Consider the following 27,480-nt stretch of genomic DNA (forward strand, 5'->3'; position numbering starts at 1 on the left):
TTAAACTCCACTTAAAAGGGGAAACCATTGTTCTGAAGAAATAGCAGGAGCTAAGGTACTTCTCTTGCACATGGCAGATCACGGTTTCATTATCACTCAGCATTGCATGTGATCCCCCATGCACTACCAGGAGTCACTCCTGAGCACAAAGTCAGTGGTAAACCTGAGCACATATGAGATTGTTCTCAATACTCTTTGTCCCAAGAAGGGTAAACCATAAAAGATAAGCCAGAGCTGAAGAAATATACTCAAAATATGACACAGAAAGAAAAGGTGGCAAAATTAAAGAAAGAAAGTCTTTGGGCACAGAAGTACAAACTGAGTGAAAATACCAAGAGAACTTTACTTGAAACTCCTAAAATGGGCTGGAGCAATAGCACAGCGGTAGGGCGTTTGCCCTGCATGTGGCTGACTCAGGACAGACCCGGGTTCGGTGTTCTGAGCACAGAGCCAGGAGTAACTCCTGAGTTTCACCAAGTGTGGCCAAAAACCAAAGAAAAAAACAAAAACAAGTAAAAAAGAAACTTCTAAAGCATCTATGAAAGAGCACATGGCAAAGGCTTAGCAAGACAATTCTGAGAACTAAGATGGGGTAGGAAGGGTTGGAGGCAGTTCACTAGTCTATCATCTTTGTAGTGAGATGCACTCAGAGGCATTTTCATTTAGATACTGAGATTTGGCACTGGGCTGATTTAAACAAACAATGGAATCAAAGAATCACAAGTTCAACCTTCAAACCTAATATCAGCACTTGATAGAAGTTAATGGGCATAAGAGATTATTATTATAGAAATAATTATTTAAATAGTAGTTGAACAACCCATGTGCGTATAAATAACAAAATATGGAAAAACTCCTCACACTTCATTGAAAAATTAAGTTATTTACAAATAAGCAAAAGTAAATCTTTAGCCCTTTAAAACAATGATATAGAAAAATATATTTATATTCATGGAGTAGGGGGAAGTATTTCTTTAAACTATATCAAAGCATAATACCATCAAGGAACTGATAAATACAAATGCATAAAATAAATATTTTCCAAGAATAAAATAAATAAAATTAAAAAATGTTTTTGGTTTTTAGGTCACACTCAGTGATGCTCAGGGGTTACTCCTGGCTCTGAGCTCAAAAATCACTCCTGGCAGGCACGGGGGGACCATATGAGATGCCCAGATTTGAACCACTGTCCATCCTGGATCAGCTGTGTGCAAGACAAACACCCTACCACTGTGCTATCTCTCTGGCCCCAATAAAATTAAATTTTTTAACAACAAAATCACTGTAAGCAGATGTTTAAAAATTTTGGTACCAAGACATCACCAATGACCGACCACAAATGCTGGATACCAGCAGTAAAAGCAGACAATCGACAGAGAACATTTGAATTGAGTTAATGACAAAGCAAAATAAAATGATCATTAAACAGAAATTATACCCAACTGCAATAGTCACTAGAGAACTGTATCTGGGACTTGTTGTCAAGCACCTACCTAACACAGGCAGTCTAACAAGAATGAAACTGCACCTCTTCAGGTTTGTGGAATTAAATAGGCAAATATCGGAAATGCCTAGAACAACCAATAATTCAATCATTTAATTAACACCAGTAGCTCCTAAAGATATTCCCTGAAAGGACTTTGAAATCCATGCACAGGAAAACATGCAAAAGAGTGTCCATTGAGAGCCAGAGAGGCTGGAGCACAGGCTGAGAATGTATTATTTGCACGTGGGACCCCAGGGTTTAATCTCCAACACCACCTGGTTCCCTGAATACCACTGTGAGTGGCCCCTAAGCATGACTTGGCATGGCACAAAAAATAGAACATCCATTGCAAAACTAAACTAATTAAAAAAACTTAGGTAATTTTATAAAGAATCTAAGTTTTCACAAAATGAATCAATTTTAATATATTCTTATAACATAGCATAGTACCAAAAATAAGAAACAACATTCTATATTACTAATAATATCAGAAATAATATTGGAACATTATATTCTGATATTTATATAACATTTAAAACATAAAACACTGATCATTGGTTACTGATATAAGTTTATAAAAGTATAAAACCATGTAGAGATCATAAATATTAAGTACAAGATACTAAATATTTCTAAAGAATGAGGATGGAGAGGAGATTTAAAAGGGAAACATATTTCAATCTACTTACTTTCTTTTGAAAATAAAATACAGGGCCCGGAGAGATAGCACAGTGGCGTTTGCCTTGCAAGCAGCTGATCCAGGACCAAAGGTGGTTGGTTCGAATCCCAGTGTCCCATATGGTCCCCCGTGCCTGCCAGGAGCTATTTCTGAGCAGACAGCCAGGAGTAACCCCTGAGCATCGCTGGGTGTGGCCCCCCCCCCCAAAAAAAAGCAAAGAAAATACAATTGGATAACAAAAGATTAACAGTGACCAAATCACTGGACCATGATTGTTTCATTAGCCTTCATATTCTATTATATACTTGAAGCTTTTCATAACGTAGCAGTGGTCCTCAAACTATGGCCTGTGGGCCACATATTGTATTTGTATCTGTTTTGTTTCTTCATTGCAAAATAAGATATGTAGTGTGCATAAGAATTCGCTCATAAGTTTTGTTTTTACTATAGTTAGACCCTCCAATGGTCTGAGGGACAGTGAACTGGCCCCCTGTTTAAAAAGTTTGAGGACCCCTAACTTAAAGTAATTCTAAAACTGAACATACATGTTCAAACCTACCAAAAATGGAAATAAAAAAACATAATCAAAGATGTTTAAAACATGGTTGCAAATTGGTAGCCAAACCCTACACACACCAGACTCCTCTGAAGCTGGAGTCCCCCACTGCCTCTGCTCTTCCTACCCTCCTGTAATTATAACTCCTCCATAAAACCAAGGGCTTATTTCCCCTACACTGAGCTCTGGGGACACTGTCTTTTGGGAAGGAAAATACAAGGGAACAGGCCCAGCCAGGTCAGTAAAGATTGCTTTGCTAGCCTCTGTCCTCTTTTTTTAGGCTTCAGTTTGGTAGCTTACCAACTAACCACCCAACTCACTCATGGGGTGAATTCAGAAGCCAAGTTACCAACAAGTTTAAGAAATATCTACATTTGCAAAATCATTTTTTTTTAGTATTTTTTTTTTTAGAGTTCCAAAGAAAAACTAGTTTGGTGTACTCAATTTTTTAGGAATCCACAGGTGGGCTAGAATTAGGATATGTTGGAGAAAGTCATTAAGTTGAAGCTCATGTGTTTTCTGGAAGGTTCTCCTAATCATCTGGAGGAAAAGGGTTCTAGCACTTGCCTTATCTTGAATACCTGTGAATAGGTAATGGACAAAGTACTCAAGTACACGTTAGCAGCTTCTCTTGTTAAGCACCACATGAAAAATATAGCCCAGCTCATTCCATAGTAATGCCCCTGGGCTTGACTATCTGAAATAGTACCACAAATAAAGGTGTATGAAATTGCACCATTAGAGAAAGGACACCATAAATCAATAAAAATTCAATTATATAATGTGACAGCAGGAACAAAATGGGAGGATAGTTCTGTTCAATCTAAAAATAAAATGTTTTTTATCAAGAGGATTTTTAAAATTGAAAACACTTTTATAACAAGAAAGAAAAAGAAGGAAGGAAGAAAGGAAGGAAGGAAGGGAGGGAGGGAGGAAGAAAAGAGGGAGGGAAGGAGAAGAAAAAAGGAGGGAAGGAGGAAGAGTAGAAGGAAAGGAGGGAAGGAGGGAGGAAAAGAGAAAAAAAGAAGAAAGAAAGGAAAGAAGGAAGAAAAGAAGAAAGAGAAGAAAGGAATGGGAGGGAAATAGGGAGGAAGAGAGGGAAGGAATGGGGGAGGAGTGACCAAGCAGGAGTTTGCAGAAGCTTCAAGAATAGTGGAAAGGTTGCACTGCTGAAGGGAGGTATAATATTTTTTATGACTGAAACTCAACTACAAACATGTTTGTAATCATGGTGCTTAAATAAGTATTTTAATTAAGATAAAAAAGAAAAGCATATAAGAAGAATAGGTAGCATAATCTAATTTCTCCTTTGAGAAGTCTTTGTCCTTGACACTTAAGGAGGTCACTGTCCCCAGACAGCCCACAGCTCCCGACTTCTCTGTTCCTCCCTTCAATGGCAACATGGGTGAGTCAGACACTGAGCTTTTTGTGGAGTGTGTGAGAAGGAAAGCTGGGAAGAGAAGCTTCAGGGAGGTCCAAGGAGGAAAGATTCGTGGTGATGCAGGCCCTGAATGGCCGCAACTGACTGAGGCCTGAAACCACAGTGGTTATAGTTCACTGCAATGAGAACTTTGGGACCAGCCTCCCGCACTGCATGCTTGTGAAAAAACTTTGAGCCCAAACCAAGGCATTGGGGGTCTGGTTGGGGATTTTTCTGAACAACTTAGAGGTTGGGGGAAGCCCACGGGCATCTGAAAATGTAGCGTCCAGAGACCCCCATGCACACATTTTCTTTCTTCTGGAGACAGTGGGGAAAAAGTAGACTTTCACTCATTTAGGACTCCCCCAAGTCCTGTCTGCCCTCATTGCCTCACAGGATACGTTCCCTTGATTTTGGGAGAGTAAAACAGCCTCATCCATCACTGGAACTCCCTTCCTCCTTTCATGTCTGCCAGATTGATGGGGCACCAGGCTGCCTCCCTTAGTTTTCCAGGTACAGATTAAGGGAAGCTAGAAAGAAGCCTCATGGTATGATGCATGATACATGTTCACACCTGAAACTAGGAAAGGAATAGTGAGGTGTTGGTATCTCTTCAGTCCAAACATAGCTAAAGTTTTCCCAATCTAGTCACCAGTCTACCACGCAGGAGACACCTGAAGAACTTAAGAGGTTCTAATTTAATTCCAATATGGAATCGATACCTTGGAAAACCATAGTTGTAAGGAGCCTTGAACAATCCCCTTTTCCCCATTGCTCACAGTCTTGCTCTGCTCTCAGCCTGGTCAAAGCTCAGCACCCACAGAGGTAAGCCCCATTGAGCCTGTTTATAGATGAACAACATATCAGCTTCCCAACTTCTACTGCACCCCCACTTTAGACATGCCAGTACCCCAGAGATCTGAGCCCTGACCTCCCAGTGGCCAGGCTGTGGCGGAACTGAGGTGTCATGGCAAAGGCATGTGTGGTATCTTTGATTTTCCTTCTGTCCTGGGTAGGGTTTGGGGGATATCAATGAATAAAGCAGAGCCCTATCTGGGGATTGCTAAACCGGGAAGCTCAGAGCAAGGGTGCTTAAGCAGACCCTTCACCAGGAACCACCCCAAGGTTATACTAACGTATTTCAAAGTGAATGGAATCAAGCCCAGGTTCCTTCCAGTTTCCAGTACCACCCCCAAACAAAGATGGTATCTTTTATGTGCTATGAAGACATGGGAGGGGTGTGCCCTGAGTTGGTGACACCAGGCAGGGGATCTATGTCGCTCTGAGGGCAGTTGCTAGGCCAGGTGCTGAAAACCTGGGCATCTCCCCCAGGTTAGCTCACTGCCACCTCCCTGTCCCCCAAGAATCCAGGCGCTGTCTGGCTAACGCAGGCCAGAAAATGGCATCCATGCAACATCTAAAATGCTCCCACTCTTCTGAGGCCTCCATCTTTACCAGAAGTCAAGAAAAGTAGTCTACACTGCATCTGGGGGACACAATGTCCCCAGATTGTGGACCACTCCCCATATATGTCACCACTGACTCAAGCAGTGGCTTTCAGGTAACTAGTTCAGAATTGTCCCGAATCTGAGGTGTTTGTTCTCTGTGAGCCACAGAACTTCCCTCTGGGGTAGGGATTGTCATATCACTCACCGGCTGCTCTGTAACACCCCCTCCATTGGAGCCAATTCAGATGTTCCAGTCCTAACACCCAATGTGACTAGATATGGAGAGTTTTAGGATGTAATTTGGGTGAAATAAGGTAGGGGGAGTCTCCTATCCAATGAGGAGTAGGACAAAAGGGAGGAGAGAAATGGCCACCTCTGTGTGCACGAATATATGGGGAGGACATGAGATCAGATGGGAAGGCAGAAGCGGCTCCAGATCCACAGGCAGAGCAGCTGAGACACGCGGGACATGGACCCGGTCATGGCAGATGTGCAGGTGGGTGCCTGTGGATTCTGAAGAAGACAGAGCAGGCCGCCTTTCTCAGGCCTCTCTGCCAGCCAGTCCTGCCCAGTTTCATCTCCATACACCAAGATCTGAGGCAGTATTCAAACCCTCTGGGAGAGGCAGAGCCTCTGAAATAGGCTTTTATGTCGTTTATGCTATAAATATCACTCCCAGCATCCACTTTGTCTCCAGAGTTCACCTTCAGCTTATGAACTCGGTGCAATAAACCTGGACTTGAATGTTCACACAAGCAGAAGCGGGGGGCTGACAATGTTTCCTCCTGTTTCATCGGCTTCTGCATTTTGAAGGGTTCTTTGGAACAGAATTTCTTTGGTTCTCCAAGATCAGGGCCCTCAGAAATGATTGTATTTTGCTGTGAAATGATGGGGGATTGGGGTGTAGTGATTGGATTCATTCCTGCCCCACAGAAACACAGAGATTGAGCCTCTTCTATGTCCACACTCATGCCAACTTTCTTAGTTCAGTACAGGCAACTGGGGCCAGGGGTCGGAACAGTGGTACAGGTGGAGGGCATTTGCCTTGCATGTACTAACCTAGGATGGACAGCAGTTCCATCCCCGCGGTGTCCCATATGGCCCTCCAAGCCAGAAGCAGCCCCTGAGTGTCACCAGGTGTGGCCAAAAAAACAAAAACAAAAACAACAACAACAAAGCCTTAATAGAAGGTCACAGACCAGAGAAAAGCCAAGAAAAAGTCTGCAAAGTTTCCGTTTTCTCAAGCCAGATTGGAAGTCACAACCTATGGGAACTACAAGGTGGGCTATTGGGTGGGTTGACAACATTGAACTCTTCATTGGTGGTACTTGGGTCACCTGAGAGCCAGCATCCAGCCCCATCAACCCCAGTCAGTCTAATCCGTTCTAAACATGGAACTGCGAATACAACCACTGATCTCTTTATTTCATTTAAATCCTTCAGTCATGTTACAACATGAAAGGATCATCTCAGTCATGCTCAGTTACTGCGCTCTAAATATTTCTGTAACCCAAAAGCCCCAAATGGAACAATAACTTCTCACAGTTTTGTGCAATGTTATCGATAAACTTAAATTGGGGCAGGGATGTGGCTCAGTGGTAAAGTACATGCCTTTGCATGCATGAGATCTGGGCCTGATTCCTCAAACCATTGTTTTAAATTTCATATGCCATGTTCAGAGAGAAGGTTTGAATATAAAAAGTATTAAATCAATTCTATATCAGTATTTACTACTATCCACTTTGTGACAGAGGTTTCAGAATAACCCCGGGAAGATGTAAGATACTTAGAGGGAATTCACTGCTTTTTATTTTTATTACTTTCTATTAGGTGATATTCATTTTCAATGGATTAGGATTTTTTTTTTTTGTTGTCTGTATATTTTCCTCTTGATTTTTTTTTTTTGTGTGTCACACCCAGCAGCTCTCAGGGGTTTCTCCTGGCTCTATGCTCAGAAATCACTCCTGGTAGGCTTGGGGGACCATATGGAATACTGGGATTTAAACCACTGTCCTTCTGCATGCAAGGCAACCATGCTATCTCTCCGTTCTGTTTGTTTATTTTTAAAGGTCCATACCTGGGAGTGCTCAGGGGTTACTCCTGGCTCTGCACTCAAGAATCACTCCTAGCAGAGATGCCAGGGATCAAACCCATGTTAGCCACATGCAAAACAAATGCCTTACCCACTGTAGTAGCACTCCATCTCCATGAACCAGTATTTTCATCATAAAAAAAATAAAGCCGGGGCCGGGCAGTGGCGCTAAAGGTAAGGTGCCTGCCTTGCCTGCGCTAACCTTGGACGGACCGCGGTTCGATCCCCCGGTGTCCCATATGGTCCCCCAACCCAGGAGTAACTTCTGAGCACATAGCCAGGAGTAACCCCTGAGCGTTACTGGGTGTGGCCCAAAAAAACCAAAAAAAAAAAAAAATAAATAAATAAAGCCAAGAGCTAGAAAGATTGTTCATGAGTGAGCACATATAGAACATCTTTCTGTAAAATAAATATTTTTCTTCTCTCTTTCTCTTTGTCTTTTTGCTTTGATTTTTAGACCCTACCAGGCAGTGCTCAGAGACTCTCTCTCTCCTCTCTGTGCTAAGGGCCTGATCCTAGCAGTGTTCGAGAACCATATGTGGTGGGAATCAAACATGAGCCTCCCGCATGCAAAGATTGTGCATAGTGCCTAGAGCCATCTCTCTGACTCGCCCATTCTTCCTCTTTGCTTTGGTCTATCTTTATTCTTTCATTGTGTCTGAGCTCAATATTCTCAAAAGAGTTGACTGTTTCATATTTCTACATGGAAGTTTGTGTTTTCATGTCAAATGAATCATATCCTCTGAGTTGTCAATAAGGATCTAAAAACTTTCTCACTATAGAATCTGTAAAGATAACTTTCATCCTTTCTTAATGCCTTGAACCTTTTTTATCTGCTATCTACAATATCCACTATTTTCTGTAGGCATCATACAGGATGCCACGATTCTTTCCCAAATGCCATGCAGCTTCCCCCAAGTACCTGCAAGAACAACTCCTGAGCTGAGTGTAGCATTAAATAAACAAACAAACAAATAATAAAAGAAAGCCAAGATAATCTCTGGCATTTCAAAAGTTTCAGAGCTTTTTCATATAACAAGATTGAAACATCACATTCTGTCCCTCACTTTCTTATTGTAAGAAAAGAAAGAGCACTCTGAGATAGCTTCTTGTTACATAAACACTCGTTGGTCTTTGAGCCTCTCTCTGGCTTGGAAAGATGCTAGCAGTGGAGGCGGAATACATTTCTCCTAATGATTCTAAGAACCTAAGGACTTGTTCAATCTTAACCTCCCTCATTCTTTATTATAAAATTCTTTCAGGAAGCATGTCATCAAATTCTGGGACATTCCCTTTTATGTACAAACTTGCTAAATTAATTTTTACAATGTAATTCAATTATGCTCCATTTTATACTATTTTTTCTTAGAGATTCAAGGATCTATAAACTAATTTTCTTGCCTTTGTTTATTATACATACTCAGTTAGAGATAGGTTTGGCCATGTAATTATCATTTGTCAATTCCTAACAATCCTGTGACAGTTGCTATAATTAAAATTATTTCCCAGGAGTACTAGAGATTCAACATCATATTCTTGGAAGCATATGAAAGTCCTAGATAAAAACAATATATTATTAATAATAAAAGGTAAACTTCAAATTAAATTTCTCAAATGCCAATACACCTGTATTGTAAATGACAGAGTTTTAACTTTCTGACTTAATTTGGGGCATATTCAGAAACCCAAATTCTAAACTCTTAACTCTTCCCATTTTTCTTTTTTTCTTTTTTTTTGTTTTTCCAGTTATTTTTTTTTATTGTAAGAATTTATTCAGGAGACAAAATTGATTAACATAATGAGGTAAGCTAACATAACATAATATAGTGACATAACATAACATATAATATAATTGATATAATAATAATACATGTAAGTCAAAGAAAGTTTCTGATTAAAAACATTTTTTTCCGGGCCCGGAGAGATAGCACAGCGGTGTTTGCCTTGCAAGCAGCCGATCCAGGACCAAAGGTGGTTGGTTCGAATCCCGGTGTCCCATATGGTCCCCCGTGCCTGCCAGGAGCTATTTCTGAGCAGACAGCCAGGAGTAACCCCTGAGCACCGCCGGGTGTGACCCAAAAAACCAAAAAAACAAAACAAAACAAAACAAAAAACATTTTTTTCCATAATGGCTTACATATCTTTCACAGTAGTGTTTTAGGTACATATTAACATTGAATCAGGGAAATACCCATCACCAACTATGTCCTCCCCCATTCCAGTTCCCTTTCTACAACCCATATACCCCACCATCACCCCCCGGGCTGCTAGAGTAGGTGGATCCCTCTTTGTCTGGCTTACTATTAGTGATCTCATATCTGTTTGGTCCTGGAACCCTCGTTTCCCCTTCTATTTAAGAGGCAGAGCTAGAAAAATCGAGGTATGTGGTTTTGTTTGAAGGCAAGAAAAGCAATAGAATGGGGTACAAAATAAGAGGGAAAAAAAAGTCAAAATTCAAATATGCTGAAAATGGGCTGAGTCTCTCTAGAGGCTTCCAACCTCAGTTTGAGAGAGGATGTGAAAAAGGTAATTGAAATACCACAACAATACAGAAAAAAATTATCGAATTAAATAACCGGTGAGCACTACAGCAATAAAGATAGGCACCACACAATAGTCTCGGTTCTGAAATCAACTCATGCTCGAATGCAAAAAGAAAGAGAAAGACAAGACAAAATAAAATAAAATAAAATAATATTGGAGACATTAACTGTAATCTTCACACCAAAATAAAGACGTCAAAAAAATCGATCAATCGATAAATAAACATGTGGAAAAATGATTGTTTTGTGCTTTTTTTTCCCCTCCTTTTCTTTATCCCCCTGCATAGGTACAGTACCTATTGGGGTTATTGTAGAGGGAATTCCCTTGATCTAGGAGACACAGGGTTTCTCCACCCCTGAAGTATACTGTCATGGGATTAACTCTAGACTCCTTGCATGATCATTTACACTCCCCTTGTTGCTTTCATGGTGTGCGGAAGACTTCTGCTTTGTCTTCCCATTTTTCTTTATAGTCATGATCAACTTGCTGAGTCAAATCATTTCTATATTTATAAATTATAGCTAATTTAATATATTTCCTTATGATATCTCATCGATATGGATGGATTCGGGGGGTATATTGTTTTAAAGTCAACACGTTTTCATTTCATTAAAACATGACTAAAATATATTTTAAAAATCTGAGTAGCCTGGGCTTTTTCATTTCATAGAGGAAGTTAACATATGAAAACTATTATTGAAATCTTCAGAGGACTCTCAACCATTAAGGAGTTGTGTGATGGGTCTTAATGAATGATATGAAGGAGAAGAAATATTCTTCCTTTCCTTTTAAGCACTTTCCCTAAACTCTCTGAAGTGATTAATGTGGAACCTATCTCTGCGTTTTTATTCCAGCTGAGCAGACTAAGGGAGCAAGGGAGAAAGAGTGAGGAAAGCTAAAAACCTCATAGAGCAAATAATTGCCCACTTTTCATGGATGGAGTTTCTTCATCCCAGGTCCAGAGACTAACAAGTACTAAGCCTCACCACTGGGCATGAGAGGCAGGAGTCTGTTCTTTAATTGACTTCAAAACCCAGATGCCATAGGAAATAAACCACCATTAGTGAAATATTTTGAAAGGTAAGTGGATTTTGAAGTCTACGTGCAAGTTACATTTCCTAATCAGAAGTATTCATTATGGTCAGAGATGATAAAGGTATATGTCTGTCAGGCTTTCTGGAATCTCCTCAGTTCTTTACTTTCAGACTGATCTTAGCATGGCAGCAGACACAGCTATGATATTACTGGATAGAGAGAGAAGAAACTGGGGCAGGAGAGATAGCATAGCGGTAGGGCATTTGCCTTGCATGCAGGTGACCCAGGAGGGACCTGAGCACCTCTGGGTGTGGCCCAAAAACCAATCAATCAAGTTTTTTTTTAAAAAAAGAGAAGAAACTAGAGTGTCTACCTGGAAAATGTCACTGACACCAAAGCTCAATTCATCTGAATAAGAAGCAAACGCCCCAACAGTTCTGAGACTTCTTTATTCAAAGAATTCCAGAATGACAACAAATTGAGTGAGCTTCGACTCAAACCACTGAAAGAGATGCGGAACAAACTTCAATATAGGCCCCCCTAGCCCTAAATCAGACTATCCTCGAAGATCCTGTGTCACTTTGCAGTGTGGCCAGTGTGTGATTTATAGCCTGGAAACCTCACACACAAATCTGAAAGAAAGCTTCCACAGGTAATGGGCTCTAAAATGACTTCATGTCCCCGTCATGAGAATCTTGGGTAATTTCAGTCATCTCAAGGATGGGGCATAGGTGAAAGATAAACTGTGTTTTCCTCTAATTTGTGAAACAGGCATTTCTTACTAGTCTTACAAGTCTGGACACACTTGATGAGGACAAACCCTTCCCACCCACCCCCATGATGCCTTTCTCAGAATGCATCAGTGACATAGGACTACAAGGCACCATCACTATCACTTGTGCCACTGCTGGCATTAGCTTCACAAATTACCATAGAAAAGCTAATTCAGAGATATAGCTCAAAGACTAGGAACCCTTGGAGTGTCACCAGGTCATCCAGACATGAGCCAACAGGAAGTCACTGAGTTGACTAACCCCTTTGCTGAGGCTCTATCACAGGAAACACCTCAAACTCCAGAGAGCAAGATCGACAAAGCAAGTCCTGTGCTAAGAGGCACCGAGGAGGGAGACAGGGACAGCGGGCCTGGGCACCAAGAACCTAGAACTGCTGGCAGGTCAGCAGTCCCTGGAGAACATGCCAGAGCAGATTCATTTCAAGTTCCTGGAGTGTGTGAACTTGAGGGGTTTTCCTGCCCTCCAGAGAGTCAGAAAATGGCCTAACCCATAGTCAATGAATGTCACACAGGCAACCTGTTGAAGAACAGAGAAAGACGACATGGCCAAATTGTCCTTTCCTCACCATAGTCTGAGAGACACCACCTACCAACATCTGTGGCTGTTCTGTGCCGAAACACAGCTCTGTGTTCCCAAACAACATCTTGGCCCTTACGATGATTCACACAGGACTGTCACGCCTAGACATGTAGTTTCAGGGTGTGTGACATTTGGGTCAGACCACCCAAGTCTGGACACACTTGATGAAGACAATCCCTTCCCACCCACCCCCATGATGCCTTTCTCAGAATGCATCAGTGACATAGGACTACAAGGCACCATCACTATCACATGTGCCACTGCTGGCAATTGCTTCACAAATTACCACAGAAAAGCTAATTCAGAGATATAGCTCAAAGAGGTGAAGCATATGCTTAGCAGAATCTCCCGAGACTCCCAAGGCACCACCAGCTTGATCACTGAGCTCCCAACTCCAGAAACACTGAGGGAAGCCCTTATAAAAAAAATCAATAAACAGGGGCCAGAAAGATGGTGCAGCAGGTAAGGCACTTATGTTACACATGACCAACTGACGATCTATCCCCAGAACCATATATGGTTCCCTGAACCAGGAAGGAGTGGTCCCTGAGCATAGAACCAGGGATAAGTCCTGAGCACTATCATGTCTGGCCCCCACACAAAAACAAAACTAAAATAAGCTAAAAGGAGCTCTTGCACCCGACTTACCAAACAGCTGCCACTGTTGCCAGTAATTAAAGAAGCATTTATTTAGAGGAATTCTTCACATTCTTCTATCTTTGTCAAGGAGGAAGCGGAAGCCCAGAGAGGCCATGTCAGCGCCGGACATGGGTTTAGAAATCTGAGCACCTGGGATGCCCCGCCACACACTCATGTAGGTACTGTGTGCCTTTCCCTATGTGCCTTGGCCTCTACTACCAGACACAGATGTGCATCAGGGCACAGGGTGATCTGTGGGGAGACAGGCTGGCTCCCCTGCTAGTCAGGACCATGCTCAACAGGAGGAAAATGAAAGTGGTGGAAATTATCCAGTTAGACAACATTGGTGCTGAGAGAATCCATGACACCTCTGAGTGGTCCAGGGAGTTGGTATTAAGTTGGATGGAAGAGTTTCCTGCGAGAGGAACCTGAATGTGCTCCTTAGGGCAGTCAGGTGAAGCTGCTCCCAAGAGCCCCAAGATTTGTGCTCAGGTCTAAGACCTTTATTTATTTTTGTTTTGTTTTGTTTTTGAGTCATACCAGTGATGCTTAGGGGTTACTCCTTGCTATGCACTTAGGAATTACTTCTGGTGGTACTCAGGGTTACTCCTTGCTTTGTACTCCTGGTGCTCAGAGAATCATAAGGTTTCCGGGGAGTGAATCTGGGTAGGCTGCATGCAAGGCAAGAGCCCTATCCCCTGTACTACCATTCCGGCCCCCCAAGACTTTCTCTTAAACTAACCCTACCCACCATGCATTTTGGTTTTGTTTCATTTCGTTTTTGCTTCTGTGCTTTAGAGCTGAAGTGGGTAAGGAAAAGATCAGGGTGAACCAAACCATGGAAGGAAAGCTTGTCAGTTCTTGTCTCCTTTTAGTTGCCACCTGAAAGGAAACACTTTTTCCTCCCTCTGAGATGCCTGAGAGATAAGGAAAGACTGGCATATCTCGGTGACAAGCTATTTTTAAAGCCACTTGATTTCAAAAACTCCAATCATGGTAATTTCCTGGGAATTCTTAGTACACAAATTAAAAAGTTTCAAATTACTCGGCAGGATTGTGTCAATGATTTTAATTAGGAGCTGACTGCACTGATGCGCCTTGATCCGAAGGCCTCAGAATCTGTCCCTGACACAGAACAGACCCCAGACGAGGGTTGCTCATGGGTTCCAGTCCCTGTAGTTAATAATAGCAGCAACTAAACAACAGGAGACCCAGAGGCATCTCCATCGACTCCCTGCTTATCATCCCAGCACTCCCAAGGATGGCTTTTAACCTTCTAGAACCTGTGTCTTGTCATCCAAAGAGGAGTGATCAGATCCATCTCCAAGGACCATGTCATAACTCAAAAATGCTACGAGACACACAGAAACTGTTAAGAGTCACTAGGCCATCATGTGACCTGGTAGTAAAGTGGCAGAACAACAGGCTGGAGGATAGCACAGTGAGCAGGGCACTTACTTGCCTTGCCTTGTAGCTAACCCAGGCTTAATTCTATTGTATCCCATACAGTCTACAGTCCCCCAAACCCCACCCTGAGTGATCTTTGAGTAGCACAAAGCCAGAAGCAAGCCCTGAGCACTTCTAGGTGTGGCCCCCAAAAGGGGAAAAAATTAATGACAGAATAAAAGGTGGTGGTACAGCTCTGCCATGCTGAGCAGCATGAGCTAAAAAGAATCAGTCAATTTGGATATTTGCGCCCCTTCTCAACTCCCAGCACCGGCAGAGCCTGACCTGTTTAAGACTAAAGAACATACAAGGCCGATACAGGCACCTGCAGCCTTACAGGTGAGGCCCCTTGGAGGCAGACACACACAACAGGGCTTCTAAACGCAGTCCAGCGCCCTCTAAACAAGCTAAATCCCCGTGGGGCTCCTTGCTCCACAACAGCTGAGAGGTGTGGTGTGGCTGGAACAGTCCAACCCTGCGCCGGGCCCCAAATAGACCAGGGCCAGACCACTCCCTCACCCCACTTGAGTATCTGCCTTTCTTGCCCTGGCTCATTATTTTTATCTCAATTCACTACCGAATCCTCCGATTAAAATATATCATAATGAATCCCACCCTTCTCCAGCCCCTTCCTTCAGTGGGACAACTCCAAGCACAGACTTGTTCCAAACCTGCTTCCACTGGAGAAATTCACTCCAGGGTTTTGCTATATATTTCTTTGCACCAGACCCGAGGCCCAGGAACTCAGCTAAGCCAGGACCACAAGCGCATCAGCTAAATGGAGGTGCTCAAGGTGGCCCCCCACATGCGGCCAAAGGAGCCCCTGGCTCCATCCATCCAGGGGCGCAGGCCAGGCCGGGGAATCCAGGCAGGGCAGGTGCCAGGCGGGTTAGGGAGAGGCCTGGAGGGGTGCAAGCAAGCCCCGGGTTAGTGTTCACGCTGAGCAAAGTCCCCCGATGCTTACAATGATCCCAGCCCAGTATGGGGTGTCCCTGACCAGCAGGGACGGGCTGATGCTGGCCATGAGGAAGCCCACCACGGTGACGGCGATGCCCAGGGCCAGCTGCAGCAGCGCGAGCAGCAGCGGGAATCTGCAGCCGCAGCACGTCGGGGCCTCGTCGCCGCTGGGCCTGGGGGCCCCTGGACCCTTCTTCGGCCCCATGGTCGTGGTGGGACCCGGGCCTGTCGGCTGCGTGTCCTTGCCCTGCGGGCGGGCGCGGGGTGGGGGCGGCGCTGGGCGGGGAGCAAGCGAGCGGGGACCGGCCCTGCTCTTCGGTTACTGTTCTGGGGCTGAACAAATATGGCAAAGACAGGCCGGCCTCCCCGGCCCGCCCGAGCCACAGGGGGGACACAGGGGGGTCGCCAACTGCCAACGCGAGGTTGCAGCGCCTGCAGGCCTGGGGCAGGGCTGGCCTGTGGGCCTGGGGCCTGGGGCCTCCTTCTGCATGTGCGCATGTGCATATATGCATGCTTGTAGTGTGTGAGACTGCTCTGGTCTCTGCACACTGAAGGGTGTGTGTGTGTTTGTGTGTGTTTGCACATTGGTGGGCGTGTGTGTGCATGTAGTTTGCTTGTGTAAATCCTTTGGTCTACACACTGGAGGGCGCGTGTGCATGTAAGAGTATGAGAAAGAGAATCTCCTCCTCCGGTCTCCACACACTGAGGGGTATGAGTGTGTGTTTGCATGTTTGTGTGTGTGTGTGTGTGTGTGTGTGAATCCACAGGTTTACACCTTGAAATGTATATGTGCATGGAGGAATGTGTGATAGAAATCCTCTGTCTGATCTCTGCATATTGGTGTGTGTGTATGTGTGTGCCTCCACACACAACGGTGTGAGTGAAAGAATCTTGTGCACATTGTGTGTGTGTGTGTGTGTGTGTGTGTGTGCTCTTCACGCAAAACCCCAGGATATTTTATGGCTCTGTTTTTGTTTTCCGGGAGGTGTGATGACTGTTTAAACCGTTTGAGTTTAATTAATGGACAATTTAATCTAAAGCAGGCTTTGCCAGGCTCCAAGCTGTGAAGTTGTTTCCCAAAGTTAAATTGCTCTTATTTTTCCACAAAGGCTGAGGCCCTTCTTTTTCTCTTTAAATTCTGCACGTATTTCCCCCCATTGAGGTATTTGCATTTGAAATCGCTGTAGAGAGTGGGAATTCCACTAGCATCTGTTATTAAATACTCTTTCCGTAAGTCTTCTTTAAGGTTTCCTAGAACTCACTGGTAAAGACCTGAGATTTGTTCTTAGGAAGCTTTTTGAGTTACAATTTCAATATGGGGTATCTCTTATTTTTGCCCTCTTGAGTTTAACTAAGAGTTTACAATCTTATCTTTAAAAATTATTCTGAAAAAAAGGCAGCCCTGGCCCAGAGAGATAGCATGGAGGCAGTGCGTTTGCCTTGCATGCAGAGGTCGGTGGTTTGAATCGGCATCCCATATGGTCCCCCGAGCCTGCCAGGAGTGATTTCTGAGCAAAGAGCCTGAGCGCTGCTGGGTATGACCCAAAAACAAAACGAAACAAAACAAAAAAGCAGCTCCCAGTTTCACTGACCCTTTGAAGCACCTTTCTGATTTCTTTCACGTTGGTTTCTGCTCCCTTCCTTACTCATATTTTGAAATTCACATTTTGCTCTTCTTCTTCTTCTTCTTCTTCTTCTTCTTCTTCTTCTTCTTCTTCTTCTTCTTCTTCTTCTTCTTCTTCTTCTTCTTCTTCTTCTTCTTCTTCTTCTTCTTCTTCTTCTTCTTCTTCTCTTCTTCTTCTTCTTCTCTTCTTCTTCTTCTTCTTCTTCTTCCTCCTCCTCCTCCTCTTTCTTCTTCTTCTTTCTTCTTCTCTTCCTCCTCCTCCTCCTCCTTCTTCTAGTTTCTCAAACTGAGGCTGGTTATTTGAGTTTTTTTCCTTCTTTCCTGATACAAACTTGCATTCAATTATGTCCCGTTTAGTACTTCATTTTTTTCTGTGTTCATAGGTTCTGATAGTTTGTGTCTGTCTCCATTCTTGTCTATCTCAAGAATATTTTTCTTCTTTTTTGAGTTCTTCTCTGAACTCAATAATTATTTATAAGTGTGTTTTTCAGTTTCCAAATGTTAGAGCTTTCCCTGGCTTTCATTTTATGATTGATTCATACTGTCATGGAATTGTGTATCTGAAAGATACTTTATATGATTTCTATGTTTGTGATTTTATGGATACTCAAATTATGATCCAGTACATGGTGTATCCCAAAGAATTTTCCATGTACCAGAGAAGAATGTACACTAAAAAAGGTGGGGGAAGGACCTGTATACGTCAATTGGCTCCAATTCTTCATTTAAGGTAGTTATTGCCTTATTCATGTTCTGTCTGATGGATGTGTCCAATGACACATGTGTCAAATGTGTGGTGTTAAAATATCCAGCTACTATTATGCTGCTGTTGATGTATAGCCTATTAGTAGTTATTTTATAAGCTTTGTTGTCCCTTCATTCAATATATGTTATATATTATGATATAATATCTATGGAAATGCAAATCAAAATGAACAATATTATATCATGACAGTGGGACTGGAATATATAGAAGAGACTGGAAATCACCAAGCTGGCAGGGATGTGGTTAAAATTTTTTTCTTGCACTGTTGATGGGTCTACCATATAGTTCAGCCTTCATGGAAAACAATGTTCTTAAAAAATTAAAAATAGAGTTTCCATATAACTCAGATGTCCCATTTTCCGGCTTCTATATGAAGAACACAATAACAGTAATTCCAAGCGATGTCTTCATATCAATATTCATTGCTGTGCTTAGTACAAAAGCTAGACTATGGAAATAACCCAAATTTCCAATGACTGCTGATTGGATAAAGAAATTGTGGTAGATATACTCAATGGAATACCATGTGGCTATAAGAAAAGTTGAGATCCTACACTTTGCTGTAACTTGAATGGAAGTGGAGGGCATCATGTTAAAGGAAGTAAGTAAGAGGGAGAACAAATACCAACAACATCACTCATCTATGATATATGAGACACAAAGCAAAGAAATGGACATTATCTAATGAAAATAAATCCTTGATCTTTGGTGGCACGGCTAGAGTATCACAGGTAGAGAAGGGAAGAAGGACAAGAGGAGGGAAAAAGTGGACAGGGCAGAGGGTCTGGGCATTTGGTGATGGTGAAGCTGCAGTAAATTTATTTGTAAATACCTTGAAAGCTAGTACCTTTGTACTCATGTTACCTGAACTGTAATAAGATACATAAACAGAAGCTCTTTTTAATGGTTTTTGGGGGACCCCCCAGGGCCTTCACGATCTCTACAGCTGTGCCTAGTGGAATTATTATGTACTTTAGATAAGTTGCTTAGTTCATATTTGAGAGATTTGAGTAGGAAGGGGTGGGGTCCTAAGCAATGCTCAGGGGACCATGAGCTCACTCCCAGCTATACCTGACCAGTTCAGAGATGCGGAAGAAGGTAGAAAATATTTCAGGTCTCTTTCAGGGCTACTTATGGAGATTTTTGAGGCAGGATGTGAGTTAAAATTTGGTGGCTCATGAGTACAAGGTACATGCTCCAGCTTTTGGAGCTACCTCCTCAGCCCCACATTTGAGAGGTATTTTCAAGTTCCTATAAGATGTGAGACTATAAGGCTGTTCAAGATTGACTTGGTCCTGGCCAAAGGAAAAAAAATCAATAAAAGTGATTGTTCTTATTCCCACATGCATTAGCGCAGTAGCACTTAGGGCAAACGCCAGTGAAAGCACTAAGAAATGAGCCCTCTTCAGCAGTATGTATATCTCCTTTGGTTTGTTCATTTTACTATTCAGAAAGCTGGGTCACAAAATGAAAAGGAATGCTGCCAACTTGTAGCACAGATGAAGTTGGTGCTGAGATTGTTGTTGCTGGTTGTTTGAACCAGGTCTAACGCCCAACTATGCTTCTGAAGAATTAGAAACAAATGCCCATGGCTCTCCTTAGACGTGGCCATGTCCCCTCAAAGACCTTGTGGGTGGAAGCTACCATTCATAAATGTCGGTGTTCTCCGTATACCAGGGGTCTCAAACTCAATTTACCTGGGGGCCGCAGGAGGCAAAGTCAAGGTGAGGCAGGGCCGCATAAGGAATTTTGCTTACCGAATATTTGCAATAAAAAATTGCATTAGTAAGAAAAATATCGCAAAAAATCGCATTAAACATTTGCATACCCCAAACGGAACTGCTAGGGGTATGCGAATGTTTAATGCGATTTTTTTCTTACTAATGCGATTTTTATTGCGATTATTCCGTAAGCGAATAATCGCGAATACTGCGATATTTGAAGACCGGCCGCGGGCCACAAAATGTTGTATGGAGGGCCGCAAATGGCCCGCGGGCCGCGAGTTTGAGACCCTTGCCTTATACTGTCCTCTGGATCAGTGAGAAAAGTGGGGGCCACTGCTAAGCTTCTGAAACTCAGGGGCAGACAGAATGTTTGGGGCATAAAAAAGTGTGACCATAGTTCACATATCAATTAAAATAAATTCAAAATCAACTGTGTTGTGAATCCCAAGTTATCTTTGAAAGCATTCTTGGACCCAAAGGTGTCATGAGTAGCAACACTTTAAGAAGTTCAGCGCTGGAAAGAAGTCCAGGGCTGACCAAAAGTTTGGGCCCTGGCATTGCTAAGTTCCCTGAGCATCACCAGGTGAGTGGCCCTAGAGGTCTTAAGCACTGGTGGAGTGACCTGGGCAATCATGGGTATCACAGGACCCAAATAGAACTAGTAGCCAGGAATCACTGAAAGTGGCCCTGGGTCCTCTGAGCATCCCCTTGGATGACATATTAAAAAAGTACATGGAGAAAATGCAGTGACTTTGAAAGCATAAGTCAGAGATTCATCCAAAAAAAGATATAGAACTTCCATAAGACCCAGTGATATCATTTATAGGCAATATTAGAATCTCTCCTCAAGACTCAAACAATTCATTTAAAAGGATATATACATGGGGCTGAAGTGATAGCACAGCGGTAGGCATTTGCCTTGTATACTGCCAAACAGGACAGACCTAGGTTTGACCCCTGGCATCCCATATAGTTCCTCGAAGCTGCCAGGAGCAATATCTGAGTGCAAAGCCAGGAGTAACTTCTGAGAGCTGCCGGGTGTGGCCCAAAATCCAATAAAAAAAGAAAAGAAAAGAAAGATATATGCATATCTATGTGCATCACTGAACTTAGCACAGTAGCCAAGATATTGAAACAGCCCAAATGCCCAATTACAGATGAATATATTAGTACCTATATGCAATGGAATACTATGCAGCTCTAAGAAAGAACAAAATCTACTGTGCATCAACATAGAAGGGGCTAGAGGATATAGTGGTGAGCAAAGTCAATTAGGAGAAAAGTGATAATTTTAATATTTTTATTCTATTTATTAAAAATAAGATTTTTATTAAAAATAAGAATGAGGCAAAAACAAAGAGCCAAAAGCAACTCAACAGAACTGACCCACACAACTGTGTTGGTGGAAGGAAAGAATTAACAGGGAGGGTCTTGGAGTCCTTAGGAGATGGAGAAGTATATTGCTGATAAGTATAATATTAAATTATGTGCATGAGAAATCACCAATAACAGTATTATACATTATAGCATTTCAAAGAATAACAATAATTTTTTAAAATTTAAATAAAAATAAATACAATAAGAAGTCTGGACAGAGTGATAATTACAGTGGGTAGGGTGCTAGCCATTCATGCAGCCAGCCTGGGTTCAGTCCTTGATACCACAAATGGTCCCAAGTCTCGCCAGGAGTGATTCCTGAGTGAAAAGCCAGGAGTAAGCCCTTAGCACCACTTAGCACCACCTTAGCCAAAACAGTAAAGTAAAATAAAAACAAAAGTTACAGTGTATACCCAGCATTCCACTAGAAGCAGAAGCAAAAATGGCCTCCCTCAGAACAGACTACAGCCAGGTCCTCTCAGCATGGGGTCACTGCACCCAAGGAATCCAGGGTTATAATAAGAGCTTCTATTATGTCCACACTCTCTCCAATGTGAGTCTGACTGAGCAACTCAAAGGAGACCAGAACCATACTTGTATTCCTCATACATAGTAACCTTGAGCATGTGGGGGGGTCGGCAGTTAAGGAAAGTCCAGCAGTGCCTGGAATTCCTCCCTGTTCTGTCCTCTACAGGGCTGCTCTTGGTGATGCTGGGGAGACCATCATTATTTTAATACTTTCCTGCTTGTTACTCTTTACCAAACCCTTAAAATTAGAATTTCTACTTTTTGTAGAGGAGCTTTGAGAGACACATCTGGTGGTAACTGGGGGTGGGGTACTCTTTGTTCTGTGATTAAGGTACCATATGATGCTAGAGATAAGATAAAGTTTCTATATTTAAAGATTAAAAAACTGAGTGTCAGAATTATCGAGTAATCAGCTTATATAACCACTCATCTAGTTGGGGAATGGAGCCCGAGGCACCCAGAGAAGATGCTGTGGAGTGTCCATTTGCTCGTTATTTCCTACAGCATCCAGGCAGATAGACTATTGAAATGATTTGCTCTGAAACAATTTAATGAGTATGCATTCCATTTTTGTCTATCACAGAATTCTAGCCTTGAACCTAAAGGTCTCTGAGTACTTAGTAAAAAAAAAAAAATACCTTGATCCACCATTCTAATATGGGCAAAAGTTAGTGGGGAACATTATTTCTATAATAAGATCTAGGTTCTTTCTGCCCACTATGTGGATGGGCTGACATTTAGTTGGAACAAAACATACCTAGCCTTTTCCTCAAAACCTAAGACTAGCTTGTAAGCTAGACATAATTGTATAAAGGAGGATGTACCAGTAAGTTTGTCTTCTAAGTTTCCAAACTCATATGACTTATCACTGGAAGATAGTAGTTACCTAAAATATTATAATAAAGAATCCCATTTAATTGCCTAGCTGAGACAAGTTTTCAACAAAGCCAGCAGCCATGAACAACAGTTCAGATAAATTGCAACCAGAAGCCTGATTGCAGTATCTGGCTTCAATTTTCAGCTTTCAGCAAAGAGAAGAACTGAACCAGGACCTAACACCTGCTCAAAGGTGCTTCTGGGTTTAAGCAGATCTGATGTTCAGCAATACTGTGTGGAGGATAGTATTTTCACTTCTTCACTTGAGGAGGCAGAAAGAGTAGAAAGTGACCCAAGGTTAGTGATAGAGGGTGGTGAAGGCTAAGATGGGATGGGTACACAAAAAGGATTAAAGAAAAGTTCTTCCTTTATCAATGGGTTCCTTCCTTCTCACTGAAAGAGCACAATTTTCAACCTAGAGTTTTATAGAAACAAATAGGATATTTTTGCAGCACTCATGAATTGTAATGTCTCTTTTATAGTCTTAGCAATAAGGTCTATAGATATTTCTATTGCTGGGAAGGAAAGGGAAAGAAGAGTCTGAATGTTTTCACATACACTATTGACTGTTCCCATAACAAAACTGACAGACCGTAAATGAGAAATTTCAGAAGAGGTGTTAATATATATTTGTTTTGAGCCTCTGGGGGAAAATAGCAAATTTAAGCTAGGTATCTCTTTGCTGGATCTCAAATTTAACATTATTTTGAATTATGTATGCTTCAGAAGTTTAGAACAGGGTAAACAATGGACTCTTTCTAAAACAAGTGTCATTAACAAAACAAACAACTCTATAGAGAAATAATCTCCACACCAACACTTTCTGAACACATCATCATAGATACAGCAAGAACAAAAATTAAAAAAAATAAAAGTTTTCTAAAAAAAATAAGTGATCACTGTTCCAAAATCTGATCACATTTCTTTAATCTGGTGTTAATGTTGAATAAGGCTTGAGAATGTTAATGTTCAGTAAGATTTAAAGAACCATCCTAGGCCCTCAGAGAACTATTAAGGATGCAATTGTGATATGCCATGAACTGATCTCTCAGTCACTGGCCCCTGGACATAACTAAATGATTCAGATCTGTGAATGTTTGTTTGTATATGCCTTTACAACAAATGATACAAGCTTTTTCTTTTTCTATTTTTTTAGTACCTTTTGCTTTGATTTTTAGTCCCTACCAGGCAGTGCTCAGAGACTACTCCTCACTGTGCTAGGGGCCTGATCCTAGCAGTATTCAGATGGGGATCAAACTTGAGCCCGTGCAAAGACTGTGCATAGTGCCTTGAGCTATCTCTCTGACTCACCCATTCTTCCTATTTGCTTTCATCTTTCTCTATTGTTTCAGTGTGTGTGAGCACAATTTTCTCAAGAGAGTTGGCTGTTTTATATTACTACATGGAAGTTTGTGTTTTCAAGTCCAGTGTCAAATGAACTGTAGCCCCTGAGTTATTGATAAAAACCCGAAAACTATCTCACTGTACAGAATCTGTAAGGAGAACTCTCATCCTTTCCTAATGTATCCAATCTTTTTATATGTTATTTACAATATCCACTATTTTCTATGGGTAATTTCTATGTTTAATTAACATGTTTAATTTTATCCAGTTAATGCTGCTACTATCACTGTTTTGTTTTCATTTGTTGTTTTCTTGGGCAGTGCTGAGGTTTATTCCTGGCTCTTTGCTCAGAAATTAATCCTGGTAGTGCTTGGGGGATCCTATGGAATGATGGGGATCAAACTTAGATCAGCTGTGTACAAGGTAAGAGCCCTACCTGCTGTACTATCTCCCTATCCTCAATATCACTGTTTTTACAAAGTAGGAACAACTACCTTACTTAATTCACTGAGAAATTCAGGGAGAGAAATAGACAAATGATATTCCAATGGATATTACTTGCTAATTATGAGGACTAAACTATTGATACATGAAGCGACCTGAATGAATCTCACTGTGAACTGATTGAATGAAACAGGCCTAAATAATACATAATGCCTTGTTTCATTTATATACAATTTAAATTTCATTCATATAAAATATAAAATCATAGAACTGAACTAGAATGGTTGAATTTGAAAAGTGATTATGGAGCTGGAATTGAGAGCTAAATAGAAAAAAGCAGGAAGACATTTCCTGGGGTGATGAAAGGCTCTTTGTCAGATTGGGAGCTGGTTATTGAATGAAAAGATGGGGTATGCTCATGCCCATTTTTATTTCCTATATAGCTAGATTCCTTTTCTTTTTAGTGTAATAAAAAGAGCCACTGTATATCCACAGTAATGAGCAAGAGACCAGAGTCAGGTATCTTTCCCATTTTAAATGATCAGATTCTATTTTTTTTCCTGCCATTCTGGCTCCTCTACTAATTACTTATGGCTATGTAATAAACTACCTTGAATCATGGTTTGGGACAATACCAGATTATTTGTTATTGCATGGTTTCTGTGGTCACCACAGAGATGTTTTGTTTCTTCCTTATCTGGAGTCTCAAATGAAAGACTTAAATACTGGAGCCTGAAGCCTCTGGCACTGAGGACTGGTTTCAAGGTGGTTCTCACACCTGACTGGCAAGTTCCTGCCTAGGTGGTCCTTGGCACATTGCCTGTCCACAGGGTTCCTGGCACTGACTTACAACATGGCCACCAGCTGGCCTCTGCTTTTGAATAAGCAGTTCTGAAGTTGAAAGAACCGGGGAGAAAGCTGCCTTTTTCTTCACAGCACAGTCACAAACCACTTAGCAAACCTACTCCTTAGAGAGGAATTACTAAGCCCGGCCCCAATGCAAAGGGAAAAGAATTAAGTGCCATCTTGCTCAAAAAAAGAATTAGTAAAGACTTCCAAAAATAAACAGCATACCCTATTCTCAAGTGTCTTCTTGGACTGCACTTCCTGTGTCTGCTTGCTTTGTTCTCTTCCATCTAGTTTTACAGATTCCATGGACTCATTCAAGCCCCTCAGGTCTATCGAGAGCCCAGACTTCTCCAGTGAGCTCTGGGCCTGTGACAATAAATACTTCATATCTCCATGCGAACATCCCCAGTGGCTGCACACTCACTGTCCTCCAGCTCCACAGGTGAGCAAGCATGAGAAATGTGGAACATTCATAGATGCATGAGAGAAGTAGTAGTAAGTCCATGTAGAATTTTCCTCTTGTCAGTGAGTCTGAGGGTGAGTGGAAACTACTAAAGAGCAGGTACCAAAAGCTTAGTTGGAAAGGGGAGAAATAAAAAAAAAAGAAAAAGAAAAAAAGGGAACTAAAAACATAATTTAAAAAGTTGAGAAAAAGGTGTGTGCCTTCTTTGAACAATTGATCACCCAGCTCTTGAGGTGGTAGAAGAGGTCAGAAGGTCCTAGGTAGCAGACAAAGGAGACCTGGATGTGGCTAGGTGTCCAGGGTAGGGACAGCAGCAGTGGGAACAGATCAAGTCTCTTGGCCTCTTCTGGATGCACTCAAGATGGACATAATCTCATCATCACTTCTCTGAAGAATTTAGATTTAGTTTAGATTTTAGCTGCTCCACTTTCACAGCCCATCAATGGCACATTTTGTTGTTAAATCTCACAGGTACAGATTACGTTTTAATGAAACAGTATCATTTTCTCCAAAATAAAAATTCCTTGTAAAATAACAGAAATGATATATTATACATATAATATAATACTATAACTATATTATATTAACATAATAATTATATAATATATAATAATATAGATTGCTATATGTAATAATGTAATAGCATATATAATGAAGGTCTCCTATATAGATTACCAAAATCTTATGAAGTTGGACATTTTTTTCACATTAGTTGTCATTTGCTCAAAGCTATGTTTTTTTGTTGGTTTTTGTTGAGGGGCCACATTTAGCAGTGACCAGGGCTTATCCCTTGCTCTATACTCAGTGATTATTCTTGGGGGCATTGGAAGACCATGTGGGGTACTGAGAATCAAACCGGGTGGGCTGCATGCAAGGAAAATGCCTTGTCTGCGCTATTAGTGTTCCTGCCCCTCATAGTTACATATTTTTAGTCTCTTGCACTTAAATAAAAGACTTCCATTTTATTTATCAAGAGGCCCCTGCTCTATAAGCAAATGAACAAAATGTAATATGCCCAGCCTATTGAATTGGATTTTTATTGACTGAGACAATTTCACCCATCCACTCCATATATAGGTGCTACATATCTGAGGTGCTACTTAGCTCAAGATCCTGCCAAGTACATGAGCTGTAAGCATTGTGAGGGTTAATTCCTATCATCTCAACCTCCAGAGCCTCCATAGTTTGTGGCATGCGGCCACACATGTTCCTCTACATCATTCACAAGCCCTAAGTAGTCATATAGTTTGCACATAAAATTTCTCTGGCTTCAGATTTTTAATGTAAACAATATTTTGTTAAATCCTTATATTTTCTCCCTTTCCTTTTGTTAGCTATTGTTAGAAATAAGTTACACACGACACTGTGGATGAATCAGGCTTTCTCAATAATAACATTAGAAATGCCACAAAGTTTTTAAAAGAGCCCGTGCATTATACACAAACTCTAAGACTTTCCCCTAAAATTAATCTCCCTGCTGGAATAACTAAGTCACTACTTGCCTCTAAAGCCAGGCATCTGATGTCTTTCATCAGAAGCAGGTAGCTGCATGCAACACACTCACAACCCCTGTGTTCCGTTCTGTATCTAGTTATGATCAGCCTCAAAAATATCTTTGATACCATGACAAATTCATGTGTCCCCCAAGCCTCACCAGAAGTGATCTCTGAGCTCAAAGCCAGAAATAAGCACTGAGTATAGATAGCTATGGTCCAAAATCCCGCCCCCCCCCCCACCAAAAAAGAAGACAAGTACTTGTAGACCTTGCTCTTGTTTTCCTACAATTCTTCATTTTTTCTGCAGCTCCAGG

General features: G+C 41.7%; 1 protein-coding gene across 1 annotated transcript in view; it reads right to left on the minus strand.

The window, feature by feature from the left end:
- The window catches only part of SSPN (sarcospan), a 38,196-nt gene extending 22,262 nt beyond the window's left edge, over positions 1 to 15,934 (minus strand). The window contains exon 1 of the mRNA XM_049783853.1: positions 15,683 to 15,934. Coding sequence (XP_049639810.1) covers positions 15,683 to 15,880 — 198 coding nt within the window. The 5' untranslated portion in view covers positions 15,881 to 15,934. The remainder of the gene's footprint in view (positions 1 to 15,682) is intronic.
- Between the last annotated feature and the right edge of the window lie 11,546 nt (positions 15,935 to 27,480).

Source organism: Suncus etruscus, chromosome 11 (genome assembly GCF_024139225.1).
Source record: "Suncus etruscus isolate mSunEtr1 chromosome 11, mSunEtr1.pri.cur, whole genome shotgun sequence".
Lineage (NCBI taxonomy): Eukaryota > Metazoa > Chordata > Mammalia > Eulipotyphla > Soricidae > Suncus > Suncus etruscus.